Source organism: Saccostrea cucullata, unplaced genomic scaffold, assembly GCF_032062105.1.
Source record: "Saccostrea cucullata isolate Sc308-1 unplaced genomic scaffold, CSIRO_AGI_Scuc_v1 ctg176, whole genome shotgun sequence".
Lineage (NCBI taxonomy): Eukaryota > Metazoa > Mollusca > Bivalvia > Ostreida > Ostreidae > Saccostrea > Saccostrea cuccullata.
In genome coordinates this window covers 908,700-932,212 of record NW_026939570.1, presented here as the reverse complement: position 1 = coordinate 932,212, position 23,513 = coordinate 908,700, and the positions used below count along the sequence as shown (strand labels likewise).

Here is a 23,513-nt window from a genome sequence, read left to right as displayed (position 1 = left end):
CACATATTTCAAAATTTGCAAATTTTATCATAAAATGGTTGATTAATACCAAAGTGCAGATTTCAAAGCAGTAATTTATTTTCAGACTCTGTAACCCCCCCCCCCCCCGACCCAGGGGGCATAAAAAACCACTTTGCTAGATGCACCTTTCTTCATCATAAATATATATACTTGGATCATTGGCATAAAACCCAGAAGCAAATAAAAATATTTTCAAAGAATTAATGTAGTTTTACTATGTAATCAATAGAGCCCCGCCCTAACACCAGAACCCGTAACCCTGGGGCCATAAAATTCACAATTTTATAGGAGGCACTCTTGCTCACTAACTATGTACTTAGTTAGTTTATTTAATACACAGAGGCAGAGAAGAAGATTTTCAAAGAATTAATGCATTTTCACTATATAATCAATAGAGCCCCGCCCTAACACCAGAACCCTTGACCCTGGGGGCCTAAAAATTCACAATTTTGGAAGAGGCACTCTTGCTCATCATAACTATGTACTTAGTTAGTTTATTTAATACCTAGGAGCAGAGAAGAAGATTTTCAAAGAATTCATGTACTTTCACAATATAATCAATAGAGCCCCGCCTTAACACTAGAACCCCTGACCCTGGGGCCATTAAATTCACAATTTTGGAAGAGGCATTCTTGCTCATCATAACTATGTACTTAGTTAGTTTATTTAAAACCTAGGAGCAGAGAAGAAGATTTTCAAAGAAATATTCATGTATTTTCACTACATCATCAATAGAGCCAAACCTTAACTCCAGAACCCCTGACCCTGGGGCCATAAAATTCATAATTTTGGTAGAGGCACTCTTGCTCATCAACACTATGCACTAAGTTAGTTCATTTGATGCCCAGGAGCAAAGAAAAATATTTTCAAAGAATTAATGTATTTTTACTATATAATCAATAGAGCCCCGCCCTAACACCAGAACCCCTAACCCTGGGGCCATATAATTCACAATTTTATAGGAGGCACTCTTGCTCACTAACTATGTACTTAGTTAGTTTATTTAATACACAGAGGCAGAGAAGAAGATTTTCAAAGAATTAATGCATTTTCACTATATAATCAATAGAGCCCCGCCCTAACACCAGAACCCTTGACCCTGGGGGCCTAAAAATTCACAATTTTGGAAGAGGCTCTCTTGCTCATCATAACTATGTACTTAGTTATTAATACCCAGAAGCAGAGAAGAAGATTTTCAAAGAATTAATGCATTTTCACTATATGATCAATAGAGCCCCCCCCCCCCCCTAACACAAGAACCCCTGACCCTGGGGCCATAAAATTCACAATTTTATAGGAGGCACTCTTGCTCATCATAACTATGTACTTAGTTAGTTTATTTAATACACAGAAGCAGAGAAGAAGATTTTCAAAGAATTAATGCATTTTCACTATATAATCTATATAGCCCCGCCCCTAACACCAGAACCCCTGACCCTTGGGCCATAAAATTCACAATTTTGGAAAAGGCACTCTTGCTTATCATAACTATGTACTTAGTTTATTTAATACCCAGAAGCAGAGAAGAAGAATTTCAAAGAATTAATGCATTTTCACTATATAATCAATAGAGCCCACCCTAACACCAGAACCCCTGACCTGGGGCCATAAAATTCACAATTTGGGATAAGGCACTCTTGCTCATCATAACTATGTATTTAGTTAGTTTATTTAATATCCAGGAGCAGAGAAGAAGATTTTCAAAGAAATAATGCACTTTCACTATATAATCTATATAGCCCCACCCTAACACTAGAACCCCTGACCCTGGGGCCATGAATTTCACAATTTTTGGTAGAGGACTCAATGCTGATTAAAATCATGCAAACAGTTAGACTGCTTGATGTCCAGGAGTAAAGAAGATTTTTAAACATTGCATTAATTTGAGTGGTTTTGGCCCCACCCCTCAGGCCCCAGGGGGGGGGGCGGGGACAATGAAATTCAGAATTTTTGTTCCCCCTTTACCCATAGATGCTGTATACCAAATTTGGTTGAAATTGGTTCAGTGGTTTCAGAGAAGAAGCTGAAAATGTTCAAATGTTAACACACGACACACGACGGACGACGACGGATGAAAACGGATAGCAATAGGTCACCTGTGTTACTCAGGTGACCTAAAAATGTAAAATGTTTATCTTTTTACTTTACTGAGTAACACATGACTGTTAAAACACCCCCCCCCCCAGCATTCAAGTAAAACGTGCAAGACTGCCCTAAACAACAATTGCAGCTTAATTTCTACGATACAATAGGTTCATCAATATCGAGATCTGAGCGAAGGAATTATTCTTTGCCATTTTTAAATGCCCGTTTTTCAGATGATGAGGTCGAATTTTCTCTAACTTACAGCAGTGAAGCCACCCCTGGACTTCCAGTACAAGGACTGTCCTTAATGAATATGATACGCAAGACCCTTTTGAGGCGTATTTTTGTGAATTTTTGCATCAGCAACTCTCTATCACCTTTACATTGAAATTTTCCAGCTAGAGCAATGGAAATGCGTACTTAAGCCATTTTCAAGAAGCCTTAGCATCGTTACGGGAAAGGAAAGGAGAGTTTATTTTTTGAAATATTGCTGCATTACTTATGATGAACAGTTAAAACCCTTAAAACTCCATAATATTGCCAAATTTTTTTGTTAAACATGCAATTTTTTATTTTTGTTAAGCAGAATCAAACTTGACTTCCGGTTACGGTATGAAAATCGTTCAACCGTTACATTACCGGTGTTTACCCAAGTGCAGATATCCATAATTTTAAGATACAATTTTTTTTTGCTTTACATAATTATTTCCCCCTAAAGTAGGATGTTGCGTTTCATTTGCGTGTCAGTATATATTGTAATACATGTAGTATTTCACATGAAAATATATTAAAAATTTTATTTCATCAAAAAGTTATTGAAACTTCAAATTTTTTGGATGGGTTTATTCAAGTTTAATTGGTTACAGATAATGGCTATTAATATTTCATTTCTCAAATGTCATTTTTTAAATCTTTTGATAAAAATTCAAGTTAGTTAAGAAATTTGTGTCAAACTATAGATAAGGTTGACATACAAATTAAGAAATATCTTACCCCCTGTGATCCACTGTAAAATGTGTATGTCACGATGATACAGCCATTACAGTCAGTGAAGCCTTCTAATCTTTGATGACCTTTGCTCATTGACATTGTCCCTGGAGGCTGATCCCCCTTCATTTTCCCATAAATCTGACCACAACGTGGACATACTGGCTTGTACTCAAAATACTGCTCAATACATTCTTTGCAAAAGATGTGGCCACATTTTTTCAATCGTTTTGGATTTGTTGGTGTATCCATACACACACAGCAGTTCTCCTGTTCTTGTGGCAAGTCTGAAGATTTAATTGTTTTGCCCCAATCTGTTTTACTCCCTGGTTGAGAAAGGTCTGGGCAAATTTTTGGTATAATTTGAAAACCCTCATCTTCAAACATGTCCAGGTATGCTTTCTCGGCAGCATCCTCGTTCACAACAAGGTAGATTTCTTTGAGGTTAATCAGTGAAGAGTGTGTTGCTTTTACAGCCTTGTAAAGATTCCGAGCGCAGGTTTCCACAGGTGTTGTATAATCACCTACCCCTTTGAAATAAACAACATATATATTAAAAGGTAAATCCATAAAACAATGTTTTATGTATCCATTGCATTTTTAACACGATCTTTATCATTTTAACGGTGACATTATCTATACCATTAGCATCTCTATATAAATTATTATCATCTATATAATTATTGTATTCTATATATTATTTACCACCGTTATCATCTATAAACTCTGCATGATACAGATGATGAACAGCATTCCAGCTCAGAAGTCCATTAAACATTTCATGTACTAATTTTGAGCAGAAGAAACACGGACCTCTAGAAATTCAGTGTTTGGATCAGGTGCCGATATATTCAGGCTATCCTATCCTTTGACATAATTTCTATATATACAGTCAAGGTGTTTTATAGAGAGGGTATTCATAGTTAGTTTGACTCTTGCCCAATCTAGTCAGTTTTCTGAATATTGTTTGAATTTCTCAGACGAGTGAATGACAGATTTCAATTCAGTATAATTTTAAGGAGACTGTGGAGAAAAAAAATCAAAATTCAAATATTTCATATTTTATGACCATATTGGCCATTTCACTAGAGCAAAACCCTGACCTGAACTAAGAACATCACTTATAACAAGAGGAGCAGAGAAAGGTATTTTCAAAGATGTAATGCGTTTTGGTCATATAATCAATAGAGTTTCGCCTAATGATCGGAACCCGCGACCATGGGGCAATCAAATTCACAATTTTGGAAGAGGCATTCTTGCTCATCATAACTATGTACTAAGTTAGTTTATTTAATACCCAGGAGCAGAGAAGAAGATTTTCAAAAAATTAATGCATTTTCACTATATAATCAATAAAGCCCCGCCCTAACACCAGAATCCCCGACCATGGGGCAATCAAATTCAGAATTTTGGAAGAGGCATTCTTGTTCATCATACCTATGTAATTAGTAAGATTATTTAATACCCTGGGGCAGAGAAGAAGATTTTCAAAGAAATAATGCATTTTACTATGTAATCTATATAGCCCCGCCCTAGCACTAGAACTCATGACCCTGGGACCATGAATTTCACAATTTTGGAAGAAGACTCAATGCTTATTACAATCATGCAAACAGTGTGACTGCTTGATGTCCAGGAGTAAAGAAGATTTTTAAAGATTGCACTAATTTAATATTAGTGGTTTTTGCCCCACCTTCAAGCCTCAGGGGGGCAGGGACCATGAATTTTACAATTTATGTTCCCCTTCACCCATAGATGCTTTATTTCAAAATTGGTTGAAAATGGTTGAGGGTTGCAGAGAATTAAGCTGAAAATGTTCAAATATTAACGCACGACGCACAACGCACGAGGACAGACGAAACGGATAGCAATATGTCACCTGGGTTTACTCAGGTGACCAAAAAACTAGGCTAATAAAAAGAATATGATTCTAGAAGAAAATGTCTGAAAATGCCTATTTAGACTGAAGAAGAATTAAAATTAAGATCTTTCACATAATGAAAATACTGGCAAAACCGTTGAGACATACATGTGACCCTGTCCTGAGGTCATAAACAAGAGGGATATGGGCATTAAATTGCTCTTCTTAGAAATTGTGAAACCTTTCTTTCAAGCATTGAATTCATATTTTTGGCACGGCAAATTGAATACCGCACGTTAGCGACATCCAAAAATATGAATTCAATGCTCATATAAAATTTACATTCCCTAATTTTCCCTCTTCGTAATTGTTTATTTCGTTAATCTTTAATGTGAATTTAGAACTCTCTAAAGCTGATGTGCCTATAGACGTTGCGAAGTTAAATAACGCAAACGAACATTGCGAGGGAAAAAAAAGTGAAATATTCATTTCAAACGCTCATTTGTTGCATTTTTACGTTAATTTAACAGGTTTATAGATTTTTATGAAATTGGGTCAAAACATTGCACATTTGGATGTTCCTAAAGTGTTGAAAATGCCTTTAGGGTTCCCATTGTGTATAATAACGCGCGGTGACAAGGTTTCACGTGTGTTATAGTGATTTCACCGTCGTGGATTTCTAATGGATTTCATAAAGAAAATTACATTGAATGTAAATAGTTTAAATATTCCAAGGACTCACGATGCACCAACTGAGAAAGTTATATGATTCCTAGATAGCATGTTCTATCGTTAAAATGATATATGTCCTACGGACCCAATTTAACGATAGAATTCGTTCCATGTATTCACAATGTAGCAAAATAAACATGGGCGATATCTCGTTCTCAGTGCATTTACTAGGAACAATCTAGAGAATTCCGAATGTAAATGTCTCTTGTTATTTTGAAACGTGAAAAAACCTTGAAAAATTAGTTAAATTTTCGTCTTTGTTTGAATTTTATTTTAGGTTTAAAGGCATACGCAACCTCAAAAAGGTTTGTTACAATTAATTCTGAAATTATTCTAACTGTGGTGAGGGCTTGTCCCGAGACACATTTAGATTATTCTATTACTAAATGATTCTAAGGTTTATTTTTTTTAAAATATTGTACATAGATTTAAATTCGAAAACTATGCAATTGACACTGTACCCTACTTTCTGGTTAACACTCCCAAAATGCAACAGATGAAAATGATTGATGATCATGATAATCTAAAGTCTCTTATTGTTTGAAATATTTAGGAATTGTCTCATTATTCCATAACAAAACTCAACCACTTAGCATCAAAAATATTTTTAAAAATAGTAATGGTATTCAAAAAGTAGCTATAGATAACAACTTGCCTGACTAACAGCATGTACTTTCCAAGATACAACAACTGACAAAATTTGATAATTCTAGGTAAATTACTATCGGGTATGTTCAGTTATAGCTATGAAATTACAAAAAATATGTCAATAAGACATGCTTTTTGATTTACAGCTTAACGCACTTTTTAAACCCACATAGTTTTTCGCACAAATTAAGGTCACATTGTTATAATGCAAAATTGTGTAACGTGGCAACAATATATATTTTAAAAGTGATTTATAACTTCATTTTGATCCTATTCTATTACTTTAAACATAATTCGCACATAATAATTAATAAGATTTTTATATGTTCCTGTGTGATAAATTATGACAGTTCCCAAATGATTTTTTTCATGGTTTCTCGTCAAATACGGACGTCTTTGCATCCGTTCATTTTAAAGCATACCTTTGCCTTGCCTAGATACAGAAACAGTGCAGTTCATATTACCTCTGAATTTTATGTACATTAGTATGACACTAAGGCGCAAGATGACAGAAGTATTTTTCATCCTTTCGACTGCTTTCTTTGTTAAAAAGATGGCATTTATTCTGATTAACTTTCTGAAATTTAGCATCAAAAAAGATACCTTTCAACGAAAAATTTCTAAGTTTCAGTCCATAAATGCAAAAGAAGTTTCTTTTCAATAGTAACTACATGTATTTACTATGTTGAAAGATAAACAAAACTTTATTATCCTATCCTTTGACATAATTTCTATATGCAGTTTTGCCATTTTTTGGCGCTGCATTTCGACAAAACCAAGACAAGTATGGAAAACGTTCAAAGTATTAAGTAGTATACTCATCTGTAAGAAGTCAGTTTGAACATTTCAACTTAAAAGTATCAGGGAAAGCTCGATTAATAATTTGTTAATATCTATGGTAGAATCATACACATGTAACATCATACAATTTATAAACAAATTTCCTTTTAAAACATCGATGTTTCAAAACTTAGGATCATGATTTTAGAGAATATGCACCTTTATCGTGAAATATTTAATAATATAAGGGTTATGTCTCGTACTGAAGCTCGATGATTTTAAAATTTATTGCAAGAAAAATGTGATCTTAATTTGTGCGAAAAACCATGTGAGTTTAAAAAGTGCGATGAGCTGTGTACTTTCTGAAGACTCCGAAACATATTTAATAAGCCTATAAATTCACAAAGTAAGTCGTGCTGATCCTTCTTTTAGTTGACAAACTGGGGACTTAAGTTTGAAATTCTAAGCAAATTAATTTTGCAATTTTCAAAATAAGCCTAAAAAAATTAGGTCATGGTGACCTTCTTAATGAAGTTGTTTGAATAAATTCTGCGGTCTTAGGAAAAAGATGAAAATGTTCATTAGTTTACAAAAAGGGCATGTTGAAGGATGATAGTATATTTAAAGTCATCATTTGGTAAGTTCTATGGTCGATACACTGACCTTGTCAGCAAATATAATTTATCATTGAGTCAAATGCTGACTGTAATTAATTTAACTACATACTAATTGTACCGTTCACGGTAGCTCAGTCGGTAGAGCGCTCACTCCGTGATCGGGAGGTCGTGAGTTCGTATCTCGGCCGCGACTGACCCAGTCGATAAAAGGGGTAGCAACTGTTCCTTCGCCATGCGCTCGGCATGATGATCGCTTTGATGTGAAAGTTGCAGGTCCTTCGGATGAGACCTTAAAACCGAGGCCCCGTGTCAGCGGCAGGCGCTGGCACAATAAAGATCTCTCACTGCCCAATGGCCCTGAGTGTCGAGTAAAGGTCAAAATTTGAAGCCCTTCAACGGCATATGGTGAGGTCTACATATGAGTGAAAAATTCTCGAGAGGGACGTTAAACAATAAACAATCAATCAATCATACTAATTGTTAGTCCATTATTTATACACTGACGACGGATTTTTTCGTTATTTCCTGATCATGAAAAGGTACATACGACGAATGTGACCGGTCATCAGGGGATGCTCACTTCTCCATGGTACCTGATCCCATGTCTGATGTTTCGGAGGTCCGTGTTTGCTCTGCTCCTATTTTGTATTGTTTTATGGACTCTGAGATTGAATACTGTTCGTTATCTCCGTATCCTTCTTTTACCTGCACCTAAGATTGGAACAGCTATGGAAAAGTACTTTGACTCATCTGCATTTTTTATAATTTCTTTGATCATTAAATTCAGTGTTCTTTCAAAGTTCCATGGGTCTTTTGCTGAAGCTCTGTTCCATCTTGGTGTAACAGCATGGATGATCATCTTCCATGGAGCATTTCCAAAAATGTTTTGCGACAAAATTTGACCAATTTTCTTTCTTCCACTATTTGGACTTTCAGACTGTGAAGGAATCATATTCAAAATTTCTTTGGCAACTTGGCAATTTGATGAGCAGTATTCATCTTGAGGACAAACTACAATATCTGCTGTAACATCTGTTATATTTCCCAGATGAACTTTGATTGTTAGCATGTCTGATATTTTGATAATGGAATCAGCAGCTGATGGCTGTTTGCTGAAATGACTTCTGTGAGCTGACAACATTTTTTTGTCATCTGGTGGTAATGCCTCTCCACTGCCTGGTGCTTCTGAGAACCTTTTTGTATTGAAGCAGGAAGAAGATGAAGCTCTTCGTTGGAATATTGCTTGTATTGAACTGACCATGGATGGATCTCTGTCAACAAAGTGGATTTCTCTGAGACTCCGAAAGGGATAACTTCTGCTGAATGTCACCACGGCTTTATAATATTGTTCTACACACTTATCTCCTGGGACACCAAATATACCTGAAAAGATTTTTTATAAATCATTTTTTTCAATAAATGTTAACAATTTAAATATAGAAAGGAAAAAATGGTAATATTTATCCTTTCTATTAATGAGAATCATAGTATTTCTTTTAACAATGTCGGATAGCAGCCATTCAGATCATAGAAATTATTCATTTCAATCGTAATATTCTTTTCCAAGGTATTTGTCATTTTGCCTGGGAATTTGCGATCATAGTAGCTTTTTTAATGTAGAATATTTTCTTGTATAATTGTCTGCAGATTACATACATGTAATTACTTAGAGGTCAAGATTTTTATACATCTAGTGTAAAATTTAAGTTCATTATTATTGATATTGCATAAATTTAAAAAGTGTAAATTCTACATTCTACACTCAAATTTTGAGACATTTACCTGAGCTTATGGCTGGTGATGCGATTGACTTCATCCCCAATTCATCTGCCTTTCTAAATGTGACCTCTACAGACTCACAGAGATCACGTAAACATCGATCTTTGTCAGGATAGTCACCCCATCTTGGTCCAACTGTGTGAATTACATACTTGTAGGGTAGCTTGCCAGCGGATGTCACAGCACATGTACCTACTGGTATAGGGCCATACTTTGCTATATAGTCCTTGCTTTCTTCATCAAACGCATAGCCTGCTGCCTCTGATATCGCAACAGCAACTCCTCCACCATGCCAGAGATTTTCATTTGAAGCACTGACAATGCAATCCACATCTAAACGAGTGATACTGCCATTATAGACCATAACTGTCAGTCCTTCCTCTGTTGTAAATCCGACTTTTGCTAGTGGCGTAAATAGTGTACTTTGAGACTTCAAACCAGTTTTGAAACTTTCATCATCATTTGATCTTCGTTTGTTTATATCCTGACTCGGTGGGATTCCTTGCATTGATGTTTCCTCTGTCTTTTTAAACATGCGACCTGTTCTCGAGCTCCCTTTTACATATTCCGTCATTGTTTGCTGCAACAAACATTTTATTTATAGCATATCAGTAGAACTATCACAAATGATTTCAATTTTATTATTTTCAAAAAGGAAACACACATAAGTGTATACTCATATTAAAAAAAAACAGAACGCGAACCCGTACCCTTTTTGATGAGAAGTTTAGCTAGTTTAATGGTATTTTAAGTTTAAAAATTAATTATTTAGATAAACAATTAAGTATAAAATACATACAAAAAAAATACCCGGGTGTATAATAAGTACCTTAGGCTACTATATATTTTATACATCAATATTTAGGTCATCTTTGCTAGTTTGACTTCTCATGGTGACTGTCTGAAAATGGCCCAACTGAAATCTATTTAAACATGCATGAAACGATACCCTATCTCCCCAAATCAAGAAGTATTTTGAATTTTTTGGAGAGAAAAAACTTGCCCACAACCTAGCCTTTAGTTTTTTAAATCCTAAATTGGAAAAGGGCAAACAAACATAATTTTAAGGATGGTCTTATCCATTTACCTCTTCTTCCTTTACTGCAACCTGAGCACATTCAACACGGATTTTTGATCCTTGGATAATTTTCATGACATCTTCAAATACAGTCTGAAATGTATCTGTTGTAGAACATACCCAGAGGCTATTTTCATCTTCATCCCATACAATTGAGACGTATTCAAAACCAGTCAGTTTTGTTTGCACGTCTTGACGAATTTCCGGTGATACCTGGAGAGATCGACAGATATATCCACAAGTGAAAGAGATGAATGAGTTCAGAACAGCTAGAGAAATTGTCTCTAGCTCTCCAACCATTGGTCGACTTAATCCTCCCTTCATTTTAGCATTAGCCTCCTTCATCGATGACTGTACACCAGGTGTTGAAAGTATTCTGAATAGAGCTTTACGATCACAAACATATGGTAGGACATCAATTGTCAGTGATGACTGTTTGACAATATGACTTTTCACTTCTGTTGATGCCACGATATGAAAATTCTTTTCACTTTCATTGATAAACTAAAAAGAAATATCATAAACTATATACCCGGTGTTAGTGGTATTTGATCTTCTATGAAAATTATACCCAACCTACAGTTTTGATGCTACAAGTAGACTATACTAGCCCACATGTTATGCCCCACTTGAAAGCAGGGGTTATAAAGTGATGGGTTTGTGGGTTTGTCCATCCGTCCGTCCTTTTGTCTGTTTTTATGTCTGTCTGTCCCTCCATCCGTTATGATATGGGGTACCTATCTCTTATCAGCAACTTCTCTTATACCACAGGATAAAATTTGATGAGACTTTCACAGAATTGATGCTACATAGTGCACCTCGTACTTAAAATATTACTTTTGATCGGACTCATATTTTGGATTTACAGTAACAAAACATAAATACTGCCATTTTTCTCTAATATTTTTTATTGAAGGGCACCATTTACTTATAAACAACTCCTCCTTTAATACTTTATAAAAGAGCGAGGTTCACTTTATGCGTAAAATAGCCCCGCCCTAATCAATTATTTGACTTTCACCTCCTTCCCATTTTATGTATCAAAATATAGACTTAATGCTTCCATTTTCTGTAATAAATTTTCTTTTTGAGAATCTAGTTATTGGAAAGCAGGCTTTTATAAAATAAACTGTTCTTGAATTTTGCAGAAAACATGCGTATTTTCTTACCTTCAGCAAAGAATTAAAATATGAACACAGCCCACGATCCAAAATTTTAGACATTTTTTTTTATCTTCAAAAACAGATCTTTCATTACTTAATTCCATTTTTTGAATCAAAGGTTGTGCTTTATAAACAATTTTGAAAAGATGCTTCAATTTTAGGTCATTTTTAAAGGAATTTACAGGATATGGTAAACATAACACAATTTATGACGTCATAATGCATTGACTATAGGGAAAATTACGTTATGTTCAACTGAAACATGATCACCAACATTCAAAGTGAAAAAGACTGCATTTTTAACCCAAACTGAGCAGTTTTGATTTTTTCAGAAATTGTTAAAAAAGGCCTGATACTTTCACAGCTTCTTTTTAACATATTAGTGCCAGTATTTTGCCCCCAAGGTTAAACTGAAAATTCCCAAACTTAACTGCTCATCTATAGGTATCCATCTATCATATTCTAAAGGATTAGTTGAACTCTTAAAACGTTTAAGTAGTAAGATTTAGAAGAAAATGTGTCAAACGGACGGACGGAGGAGCTGACCAGGGTAGCAATAATATATCCGACATTTCTTTAAAGAGTGCAGATATAGAAATTGTATTATAAAACTCACTGATAAGGATACGTTTTGTGGATATGTCCATAAACCTTCATTCTTCTCCTGTATTTCATGGTATACGTTTTCGACTTGATTGTTTTCTCCAAAGATATATAAAAGATTCTTCTCTTCGTTCCAACCAGAAAGAACTAGGCGTGAAGACAAGGTGCTATCGATTGTAGAAATATCCATTCCGGTTAAAAGTACAATGGTTCTGACATCATAACCAACGATGAAATGAGAAATTACATCACACAACTCATCACCCAAATCCTCGAGATTTTCCACAGTACTTTTTCCAGAATTTTGACAAATTTCAATTGGCTGTTTATTTTCGTCAAGAGAAAAACCTTTATTTTGTAAATGATCTTTAAATTTTGAACAGTCTTTCGTTAAAACATACTGCATTATTTGAGGTGAAATGGAGTGAGTAAAATCAAACACTCCTGTGATGTCTCTCACCCGTCTTCTGGTACTGTGTTGCTTTGTCCTAATGCAGAGGCTAACTTTAAATTCTTTCCAAATATCTACCGCCTTCATCTGCAATCCTCTGGCTAAAATGCAAATAAAAAAATCTCAAATGATACAAAATGTCTTAACATTTTCACAAGGAACAATATGTGTGAATAGTGCTGAGATTTTACAATGTATACATTTAGTTATAGTCTGCCGTGCCTAGGATCTATCTGTTTCGTATCAGTACTTTGGAGAAAATAAATTTATTGCATATATTTTTATTAATTCAGTCTGTTTCATTTCAGAATGTTTTGTGTAAGTTATTGTCGTGTAAATCATACAGACTTTTCACGTACACATACCGGGTATTTCATAAAGCTCAAGCGCTTTATGAAAAATATCGCTGCGTGTATGATTTGAACAAACTTGCACTACCTGAAGATGCTTCCACATGAGTTTCATCTTTCCTTACCTAGTTGTTCCTGATAAGAAGATTTTAAAAGACTTATCCTATGTATTCCCAAGTTAGATTTTATCCCCCATTGTGCCCTTACCGTACCCCTGGGGAATATGATTTGCACAAACTTGAAATTACATAACCTGAGTATGCTCCCAAGTGGTTTTCATCTTTCCTGGCCCAGTAGTTCTTGAGAAGATTTTAAAATGATACCATTAATTTTTCACTAATTCATATTTAACTCATAATTATCTCCTTTTGGAAGAGAGCTTGGTCCTTCATTTGAACAAACTTGAATCCACTTCACATGAGGATACTTTATGTGAAAAGTTAATGACGACGATGCCGACAACGACGACGACAGACAACAGAAAAATTTTGATCAGAAAATTTCATAAAAATATGAATGTACGCTAACTGAGTATACTCTAAGTTTGCATTAATATCACTATGCTGTTTTTGAGATGAAATTTTTTAAAAAATATCCTTATGTTTCTGTGTGCAAGATATGGAACATATGGAGATAAAGAACAGTATTCAAGATCAAATGTCCATATTAAACAATACAAAACAGGGGTAGAGCAAATACGGACCTCCACATTAGAGGTAGGATCAAGTGCCATGGAGGAGTGAGCACCCCCTGCCAATGGGTGACATCTGCCGTGTACTCCTTGTCATGATCGGGAAATAACGAAAAAATCCGTCGTCAATTCAGTGTATAAACAATGGGCTAACAGTTAGTATGAAAAACGTCAGTCAGCATATGATTCAATAATAAATCGTATTTACTGACAAGGTTATTGTATCGACCATAGAACTTAAATACAAAATATTTTGATGACTTTAAACGAGACTGTTGATATACTTGTTCAAATTGTTCAAATCATGCCCCTTAGGGGTAGGATGCGGTCCCACTGGCCGATTAAATTTTACATAGGAATATATAGGAAAAAATATGTAAAGCAATATGAGCTGCATTTTTGAGAATTACATTTTGTTGTGAAAATGTAAAGAACAGTATTCAAGATCAAATGTCCATATTAAACAATACAAAACAGGGGTAGAGCAAATACGGACCTCCACATTAGAGGTAGGATCAGGTGCCATGGAGGAGTGAGCACCCCCTGCCAATGGGTGACATCTGCCGTGTACTCCTTGTCATGATCGGGAAATAACGAAAAAATCCGTCGTCAATTCAGTGTATAAACAATGGGCTAACAGTTAGTATGAAAAACGTCAGTCAGCATATGATTCAATAATAAATCGTATTTACTGACAAGGTTATTGTATCGACCATAGAACTTATATACAAAATATTTTGATGACTTTAAACGAGACTGTTGATATACTTGTTCAAATTGTTCAAATCATGCCCCTTAGGGGTAGGATGCGGTCCCAATGGCCGATTAAATTTTACATAGGAATATATAGGAAAAAATATGTAAACCAATATGAGCTGCATTTTTGAGAATTACATTTTGTTGTGAAAATGTGCTTAAATACACAGTTCAATTTGTATGTAATTTTTAAAACCTTTATGAAGAATTAAGCTGAAAGAATGCATTAAATTATTTCAGAAAAATGATTTCTGTGCAATGGAATGTGTAGCTTTAAATGAGAAATCAATATTTTGCAGGACGACAAAAATGTTATTTTGCTTTAGTCTAAGCAAATTAATAGTTCTTCCATCGCAAATATGAACGACAGAAGTTTTTTTTAAATTTCTTATTTCTATTAATAAATAGTTAATTACTATTTTTCAACAAAACTTTCAGACATTCAGATTGCAGCTCATATTCCTTTAAAATCTTCTGATGAATAACCACTCTTAAAAAAGTTTTACTTAGTAGTCATTTTTTACTTGAAATAACAAAGATAAGTAAAAGATAATTACTAAGCATTTACTTAAAATTTTAAATCAATTACTGAAATATATGTCAATTACTAAATTCAAATGTTTTACTTGATTTTTGTATTTTAAAGAATTGTTTTACTTACACACTAAAAAGTTTTACTTAGTAATTTATATTTACTTAAATCTGTGTATATAAGTAATAACATTACTTGGTCTTTACCTACATTTTACCACTATTTAAATCACTATATAACTAATATTTTTTGCCTCCGTAAATGAAGTTTTGGGGGTATATAGTTTTTGTCGTGTTCGTCTGTCTGTCTCTCTGTCTGTCTGTCTCACTGTTTGTCCGCAAAAACTTTAACCTTGCCCATAACTTTTGATTTAGCGGAGTTATGACTTGCATATTTCACATGTCCATTGCTTTTGACAAGACCTTTCTTTGAGTATCGCCAAATTTGACCTTTTGACCTTGACCTTGGAGTTTGACCCACTTTTAAAAAGCAAACATTGACTTTAACTTTAAAAGGGTTAGGGTTAGTGCATTCATACTTTACATATTTCATCCTTGTGACAAGACCTTTCTTTGGGTACCACCAAATCTGACCCTTTGTCCTTGACTTGGAGTTTGATCTACATTTCAAAATTGGTAACCTTGACCATAACTTCTGAAGGGTTGGGGCTAGTGCTTTCATATTTCAGATATGTATTTTTTGTGACAGGACCTTTCATTTAGATACCAATAACATTGACCATTTGACCTTGACCTTTGAGATATCAAGAAATACCAATATATTGAATTTGCATATAAGAAAAGTTTAAATTTTGCTATGTTGCCATACGAAGGGCATCAGTGTTTCACAAACACATCTTGTTTAAAATCTATTTAATTGATTTACTTAAAACAATAATTTATTTCCTGAATCAAGGAGAAATCAGAGCAGTTGCAATACAAATAATTACTTAAAAATGGTAGTCTAATCACTATCAGGATTGAATTCTTGAAATGTAATATATAATTTTGGCTTCCATATTAATTGTCTGTGAGGAGGAGTTATCTTTCTTCTAAATATTCCTTCATGTAAAAAAAAAAGTCATACTAATTAAAATGCTGTATTAAGTACTTGAAACTTTAAACCATTTTTAAAATGGTCCTGAAAAAGATACAATTTATTCAATTTATAAGGCTTTTGATGTTGGAATCAAATGTTTTATTCTAAAATATAATAAAACAATTACAAAGAAATTGGCAAAAGAAATAGAAAGTATTGTTACCATCTGATGTAGACTTCATCTAATTGACGACTCAAAAAGCTCAATTAAGAAACTATGATCTAGAAAACTGTGATAAGTCTTACATTTTATACTTTCATAGTTTCATGTATCTCCTTTAACTTGCAGTTTTTCTAGTAAATAATGTCGATATTAGTAAATATGATAAGTATTTCATTTACTTAGTATTCTCTTAAGTAATAATATTCTAGATTTTAATTAATTTCAGAATTACATTTACTTAGTAATAATTCATAAAATCTAGTAAATAGAAAGCATATTATCTCTAAATTAAGTAATAATAATTTACTAAAAATGAGTAGTTCATTTACTAAGTAATATAATTCCTATTAAGTATTGATACTTAGTAAATCATTTTATAAGTAAATGAATTCAACCTTATTACTAATTATGTTTACAATTACTAACCATGATAGTCATTTACTTGCTATTCTGACTAAATGGATTACTAATAATTACTAGTTTTTCTTAATCTAATATCTTATTTTAAAAACAACAAGTAAAACTTTTTTTAGAGTGACCATTGGGACAGGAAAGATGAAACTCGTGTGGAATCATTTCAGGTAGTGTCGATTCAAATTTGTTAAAATCATGACCACTTGGGGAAGGGTGGGTCCACAATAGCTGACAAAATTTTACATTGAAATAGGAAAAATCTTTAAAAATCTTCTCAAGAAACACTAAGCCAAGAAAGATGAAACTGATATGAGATCATTCTCATGTATTTGTTATTCAAGTTTGTCCAAACCATGACCCCTTGGGGTAGGTTTCGGACACAGTGGGGTATCAAAGTTTTGCATAGGTACATATAACAAAAATCTTCTAAAATCTTCTCAAGAACTGCAAAGTTATGACGGCCTTATTCATATGGATGCATCCTCAGGTGATGCACATTCAAGATTGTTCAAATCATGACCACTAGGGGTAAGTTCGAGCCACAATGGCCGATCAGAGTTTTACATATATAGAAAAAATATTTGAAAATTTTCTTCTCAAGAAAAGCAAAGCCATGATTAGTGATATTTGTAGATTAAAGTTTGTTCAACTCATAACCCCCGGGAAATGGTTGGGTAACAGTAGGGTTTCAAAATTTTTCATAAAAATCTTTCAAAAATCTTCTTCTCAAGTATAGCAAAGCCATGGTTAGTGATATTTACATGGAATCATCATCAGGTAGTGTAGATTTAAGTTTGTTCAACTAATAACCCACTATGGTTAGTGTGGGGCCACGATGGTGAACAAGTTTTAAACAAGTAAATAGTAGAAAATATCTTTTTCTCAAGAACAGAATAGCTATGTTAAGGAGGCATCCCCATGAGGTGAAGATTAAAATGTGTTCAAATCATGACCTCTTGGGTCTAAGGAGGGGCAGCAATGGGGGGTTCAGATTTTTAAAAAGTAATATATAAGAAGAAAATCAAAACTTTTAAGGAGGCTAGGGGGTAAATAAATTTTTTTATTAACCTCCAGATATAACTTATTGTTTTAGATATGATATCTTAAGTTGTCAACAATCATTTGGAAAAGAAAAATTTCATAACTTTCAGTTTAAAAATTTGATCATTTTATTATATCTTTATATAGAGCTCACTTCTTCTAAAGGAGATCAAAATAGTCTAAAAATGGCTACAACCACCCAACCCCTTTAAAATCTTTTTTCTCAAGAACAGCAAAGTTATATGCTATATTGACATGGAGGCACCCTAACTTAGAATAAAATTAAACCCCCAGTAACGTTTCAATACTGAACTGATTTGTCCTTTTTGCTAGCCAATGTGCTTAGGTGAGCGATGTGTTCCATGGGCCTTTTGTTAATTTTTCAATTAAATATCGATTATTTTTGTCTGCTTGTTAAAGTATTTATCTAAAAAGCTTTGTGGTTAAGAACATCCATAGTAGGTTTTTCCGTAAAGAAGAAAATAAATAGTGAGTTTCTGTCTGTTTTGTCAAAAATAAAAAATAATAATAACATGGACTCTTGAAAATTCAAAAGTTATGTGCCTAGGAGGAATATGCATCCTTTTTTAAATCCGTCGTGAGCCCAATGTATTAATCAGGTCGATGGAACATTCTCTAGTCAAAAGCATACCCTGAGTACTATCACTTTGCAAACCAATGCAAGCTACTGACAGATAAGTTGATGTTTACGGGATTTCAACAACCTCGTCACATTTAGAAAATTCTATGGTTATTAACATGACCTTGCTAGTAAATATAACCTGTCATTTTGTCGTATTATGACCTGTCTTTTAAATCCTTTCCCGGGATTGATTTTTATACTGAATTTGACAATGAAATGTTTTGTCTATTTGAACAATAAATAGGACTCTTCGCGTGTGTGACTGGTAGACAGGGGGTGTTTATTCCTTTTATGCACCTGATTCCATCTCTGGATTTTCCGTGTTTTATGTCCTGTTCATAGATTTTATTGTTTGTTGATTTTTCAGTTTGATCAAGGTTATCTTCGCCTTTCTCATCGATCTATAGAACTTATCTTGGAAATATAATTAAAGACTTTACATACCTTTATGTGCTATTTCTTCTCTTGGATTTTCTCTCTGGATTTCGTTACACTACAAATATCAATCACAAAGTGAAAGGAAGCAGTCTCCCGGTATTTCTCAATTCTAAGGGGGATTGATTTTCCTGCCACATAACATACGATGCATACATGTGATTAGTTTCCCAAAGCTTGCTATCTTATATTTTCAAAACCAGTTTAAAGGTGCTTATTCATAGATTTGAGTTTTTTTTTTTCAAATTTCGTGTATTATATCAGGATTACAATAAAATTCACATACATACACTGACCAAATTGTAGACTTTTTATTCTATTCAAAGTTTATTGAAATAAAGCAAGAGCGCATTCGATACTTCTTTTCACTTTCACAGATTTTAATTTTATTCGTAATATTTAGAAAAAGTGGCAATCTTGTTGTGTATTAATGAAAAATATTAAAACTTTATTAAAAGTTCGATGAAAAGTGTTCACACAAAAAACTGCATAGAAACGAAGAAACGATATAAATTATGATAAAAGAACATGTACTTGTAGAACAGAAAAAGTGCTCTTATGTATAAAGGAACACTTTATATTTGACTTCAATAATTTTTTCTGAATTCAAAATATTAATTTAATTTTAGAATATAATAAACCTCACAAAAACCCCTTTTCCGCCTTCCATTATTTGTAACACTGAATAAACTATGGAGAGCGAAAAATGAAAACATTCATATTGAAAGAGAAAGGGGAATTGGAAACTTCCCATTTTGATTTCACTTGAATGTTGATTAATTTCATAATCCGGCGAATCAGCATATGTATCCTACTTTCAAACAAGAGGCCCATGGGCCACATCGCTCACCTGAGTAACTTGGGTGATGCAGTTCTTTACCAAATTTCCCCTTTTGCTATACCTATCGTGCCCTCTAACCCCTTCCCTTTCATGATTTTGAAACTTTAGAATCTACACTACCCCATGCAAGATGCTTCTACATAAGTTTCAGCTTTCCAGGCCCAGTGGTTTTTGAAAAGAAGATTCTTAAAAGATTTTTCCTAAATATATCTATTTAAAACTTGGATTCCCTATTGTGGCCCCGCCCTACCCCCGGGGGTCATGATTTTAACATTTAATATCTACACTACCCAAGGATGCTTCCACGTAAGTTTCAGCTTTCCTGGCCTAGTGGTTCTTGAGAAGAAGATATTTAAAGATTTGTTCTATACATTTCTATGTAAAACTTGGATTCCCTATTGTGGCCCCGCCTTACCCCCGGGGGTCATGATTTTAACAATATTATATCTACACTACCAAGGGATGCTTTCACGTAAGTTTCAGCTTTCCTGGCCTAGTGGTTCTTGAGAAGAAGATATTTAAAGATTTGTTCTATACATTTCTGCGTAAAATTTGGACTCCCTATTGTGGCCCCGCCCTACCCCCTGGAGTCATGATTTTAACAATTTAATATCTACACTACCCAAGGATGCTTCCACATAAGTTTCAGCTTTCCCGGCCCAGTGGTTCTTGAGAAGATTTTTTTAATGACCCGCCCTATTTTGTCTTTTCTTGATTATCTCCCCTTTTGAGAGAACCTGGCCCTTTATTTTAACAATTTAAATTCCCCTTTATCCAAGGATGCTTTGTACCAAGTTTGGTTAAAATTGGCCCAGTGGTTCTTGAGAAAAATTTGAATATGTGAAAAATTTACAGACGGACGGACGGACGACGGACAAAACGTGATCAGAAAAGCTCAATTGAACCTTCGGCTCAGGTGAGATAAAAATACATCAGAAAACAATGTAAACTACCTCAAAATCAGAACCTTTTTCAATGGATTCCGGATCTGCCATCGTTGAAATGTCTAAGTTTTATCCTGAAATTTCAATTTCAATATCACTTATTCGAATTGATGATATCACTTATTCGAATACAGTAGGTGATATCACCTATTGGAAATGATATCGTCTATTCGAATAAGTGATATCACCTATTTGTGCTGAATAGGTGATATCACCTATTAGAAAAAGTGATTTCACCTATTTAAATAGGTTTTATCACCTATTCAATTTGAATTGGTGATATCACCTATTTGAAATTCTTACAACAATGAATAATGAATGTTCCCTATAATATAAAGATTACCACTGGGACCAAGAAAATTTGGACTACTCAGTTTTCATGCGTTTTTTTTCAGTTTTTCTTAAAGTTTACATGATATACAGGGACGTAGCAACCTTTACTATAGTAAATGTTCATTGAAAGGATGGTTGGCCCCCCACTTTATACCATAGTATAGTGATATCAGAATTATAGGGAAAAAATTGGAAGTGATAGTAAGTTAGTTCCGAAAAAGTTTGCCACCCCCCCCCCCCCCCCCCCCCCCCCCCCCCCCCCCCACTAAATAGTATTTTTGTTTTTTGGGAAAATTTTAATTTTTTTTTTTTTTTTTTTTTTTTTGCTTGTCAACTTTTTCAGGTAAGTAAAAAAAAAATTCTCTGGTTGCCCCCCCCCCCCCCACTTTCAAAAACGATGCTACGTGCCTGATATAGATGAGTGAAATAAATTAATTTGTGAGCAAAACAAACTACAATTTCTATTGGGTTGATTGAAATTATTAATATGCAAAACTGTAATCGATTGTCTCCTAGAATGAGTTATAAAACGAAAGTGAAAGTAAATAAGATGTAGGAACCTAAAGTCTTGGGAATTGTTGTTATTTCATAAATAATTCGAATAGGTGATATCACTTTTTGGCAGTAAATACCAAAATGGCGCCCTATAGATATTTTAGAAAATATAAACTTCAATCGAAACTAGTTAATTTAAATTACTAGTATTCAAGGAATGCAAACATCAAATAGGTACCTCAAAATCTGATAACAGCATGATATACTGGTAATATTCTTCACGTGTCAATGTTCAGAAATACATGTTCTGTTAAGTTAATTTGAGCTTTAAAAAAGTTATGGTTCCTGATGAAGTCCCTGATATTTTTGCTCTGCTGGCGATTTTTCTCTTTTTGTTTGCTTCTTTTGTTTTGCTTTTGGATAATTATTTTTTTTGACACTTGAGCATGACTTAATATTGCAGGGTTCGAAATTCACTATATACAACTCGCAAAATGCGAGTTAGAATATCCAAAAATTTGCGAGTTGATTTTTTTCATTGCAATTTTCACCCAAGAAAGAAACATCCGTTTCAAACCAGTTTTAGCTTTTCTCTCTTTAGTTACTGTTTATATTTTCCATTTTTAAATGAACGAGCATGTTCCATTTGATGATCATGTTAAAAATTACTAAGTTTTCGATACAAAGCTGTTTATTTTTGAAAAGCTTTAATTTTGAAAGTGCGAATTGTAGTTAGAAAATGTGAGTTCTTTTTTTCGGTACTTGCAATTACTTGCGAGTTATGATTTTGGGGAGTTTCTACCCCTGTATTGTTTGGTATCTTCACAATTCATTCAGCTCCACTATTTCAGATTATTTAACAGGTTGTTTCGCTAACCTCAGAAATACAATACGTCTGGTGTGACTGATACATGTGGGTAGACAGGACCTCTCTATATACAGTGGAGTCGCCAATTCCGGGTCGTCTCCAATTCCGGGTCACTCGTGTGTATTTTATGCCTAGTGTTGAAATTTAAGCGCAAAAAACTTAATGAATACGCTGGTAATGAAGAACTGGTCTTTCTGTATGTAATTAATTCTGCTGTTGCTGGGCCCAGATTTCCCCTTTCACGATTATGCTGATTTATAAGATAGACCGTGGTATTCGTTATATTCACATTCTTTTTGAATTTAAAAAATCTTGTTCTTTGATTTCCCTTATAGTTAGAAATTTTAATATAAATATGTTTTCAACAGTAGAAGGGAAAGGCCTATATTAAATAAAAATTTTAAATCGAAAGTAGACGATTTTTTTAATTGTACAAAACAAATAATCTATTTTGTCAATTTATATAATATATATGTTAAAATAGTGGAATCTATTAGTTAGATAATCTTAGATTTATAGATACCTTTCTCGAATATATCTTTCCTCTCCTGCTTAAGACATATATACAAATTTCGCTGTATTGACCTAGTCTCGTTCAACCAGACGCTCGACTGTCTCCGTTAACTCCGACCAGCTGATCATGTGATCGTCTTTAAAGGCAGAGATTTTAAGCACCGCCTTCAAAAATACCTGGTCTGGGTAGCCCTGTCAATCAAGTGCATGAAGGTCCATCATTGGATGCTGGAACTTGATTGACATTTACTTACTGGTCTCTGTGTATACCCTGTACACCTTGTCTTGAACTTGTGGTGACCTTCTAATTAACTTTTGATCCTTTGATGTTTACTGAACATTGTATACAGAAACTGTATTACTATGAAAATTTTTAGATTGATAATATATGAATTAAATTTATTATTTGAAAGGATTATGATATAATTTACATTTTTTTAAATTAACCTTTGGTACATAGTTTTCTTTTTTCAAATGAAATTCCGATATTAATTTTAATATGCTAAATCATTATGGTAAACCTCAAGTGGAAATGTTATTGATAAAGTTCAGAGCAGCAGTAAGTGAAGTAATTAAATTTTGAAATATAGT

The 23,513-nt window shown here is 33.8% G+C and overlaps 1 protein-coding gene across 4 annotated transcripts in view; it reads right to left on the bottom strand.

Annotated features, from left to right (window-relative positions):
• LOC134253316 (uncharacterized) overlaps positions 1-23,513 on the bottom strand; it is a 158,436-nt gene that overhangs the window by 7,994 nt on the left and 126,929 nt on the right. Inside the window, exons 16-17 of one of the 4 annotated variants that reach the window (XM_062735842.1) lie at positions 8,437-9,114; positions 3,100-3,623 (exon numbers count right to left, since the gene is read on the bottom strand). The exons of 2 other annotated variants lie outside the window; for them this stretch is intronic. In XM_062735842.1, coding sequence (XP_062591826.1) covers positions 3,100-3,623; positions 8,437-9,114 — 1,202 coding nt within the window. The remainder of the gene's footprint in view (positions 1-3,099; positions 3,624-8,436; positions 9,115-23,513) is intronic. One more of the 4 variants, XM_062735845.1, reaches the window with a different exon arrangement.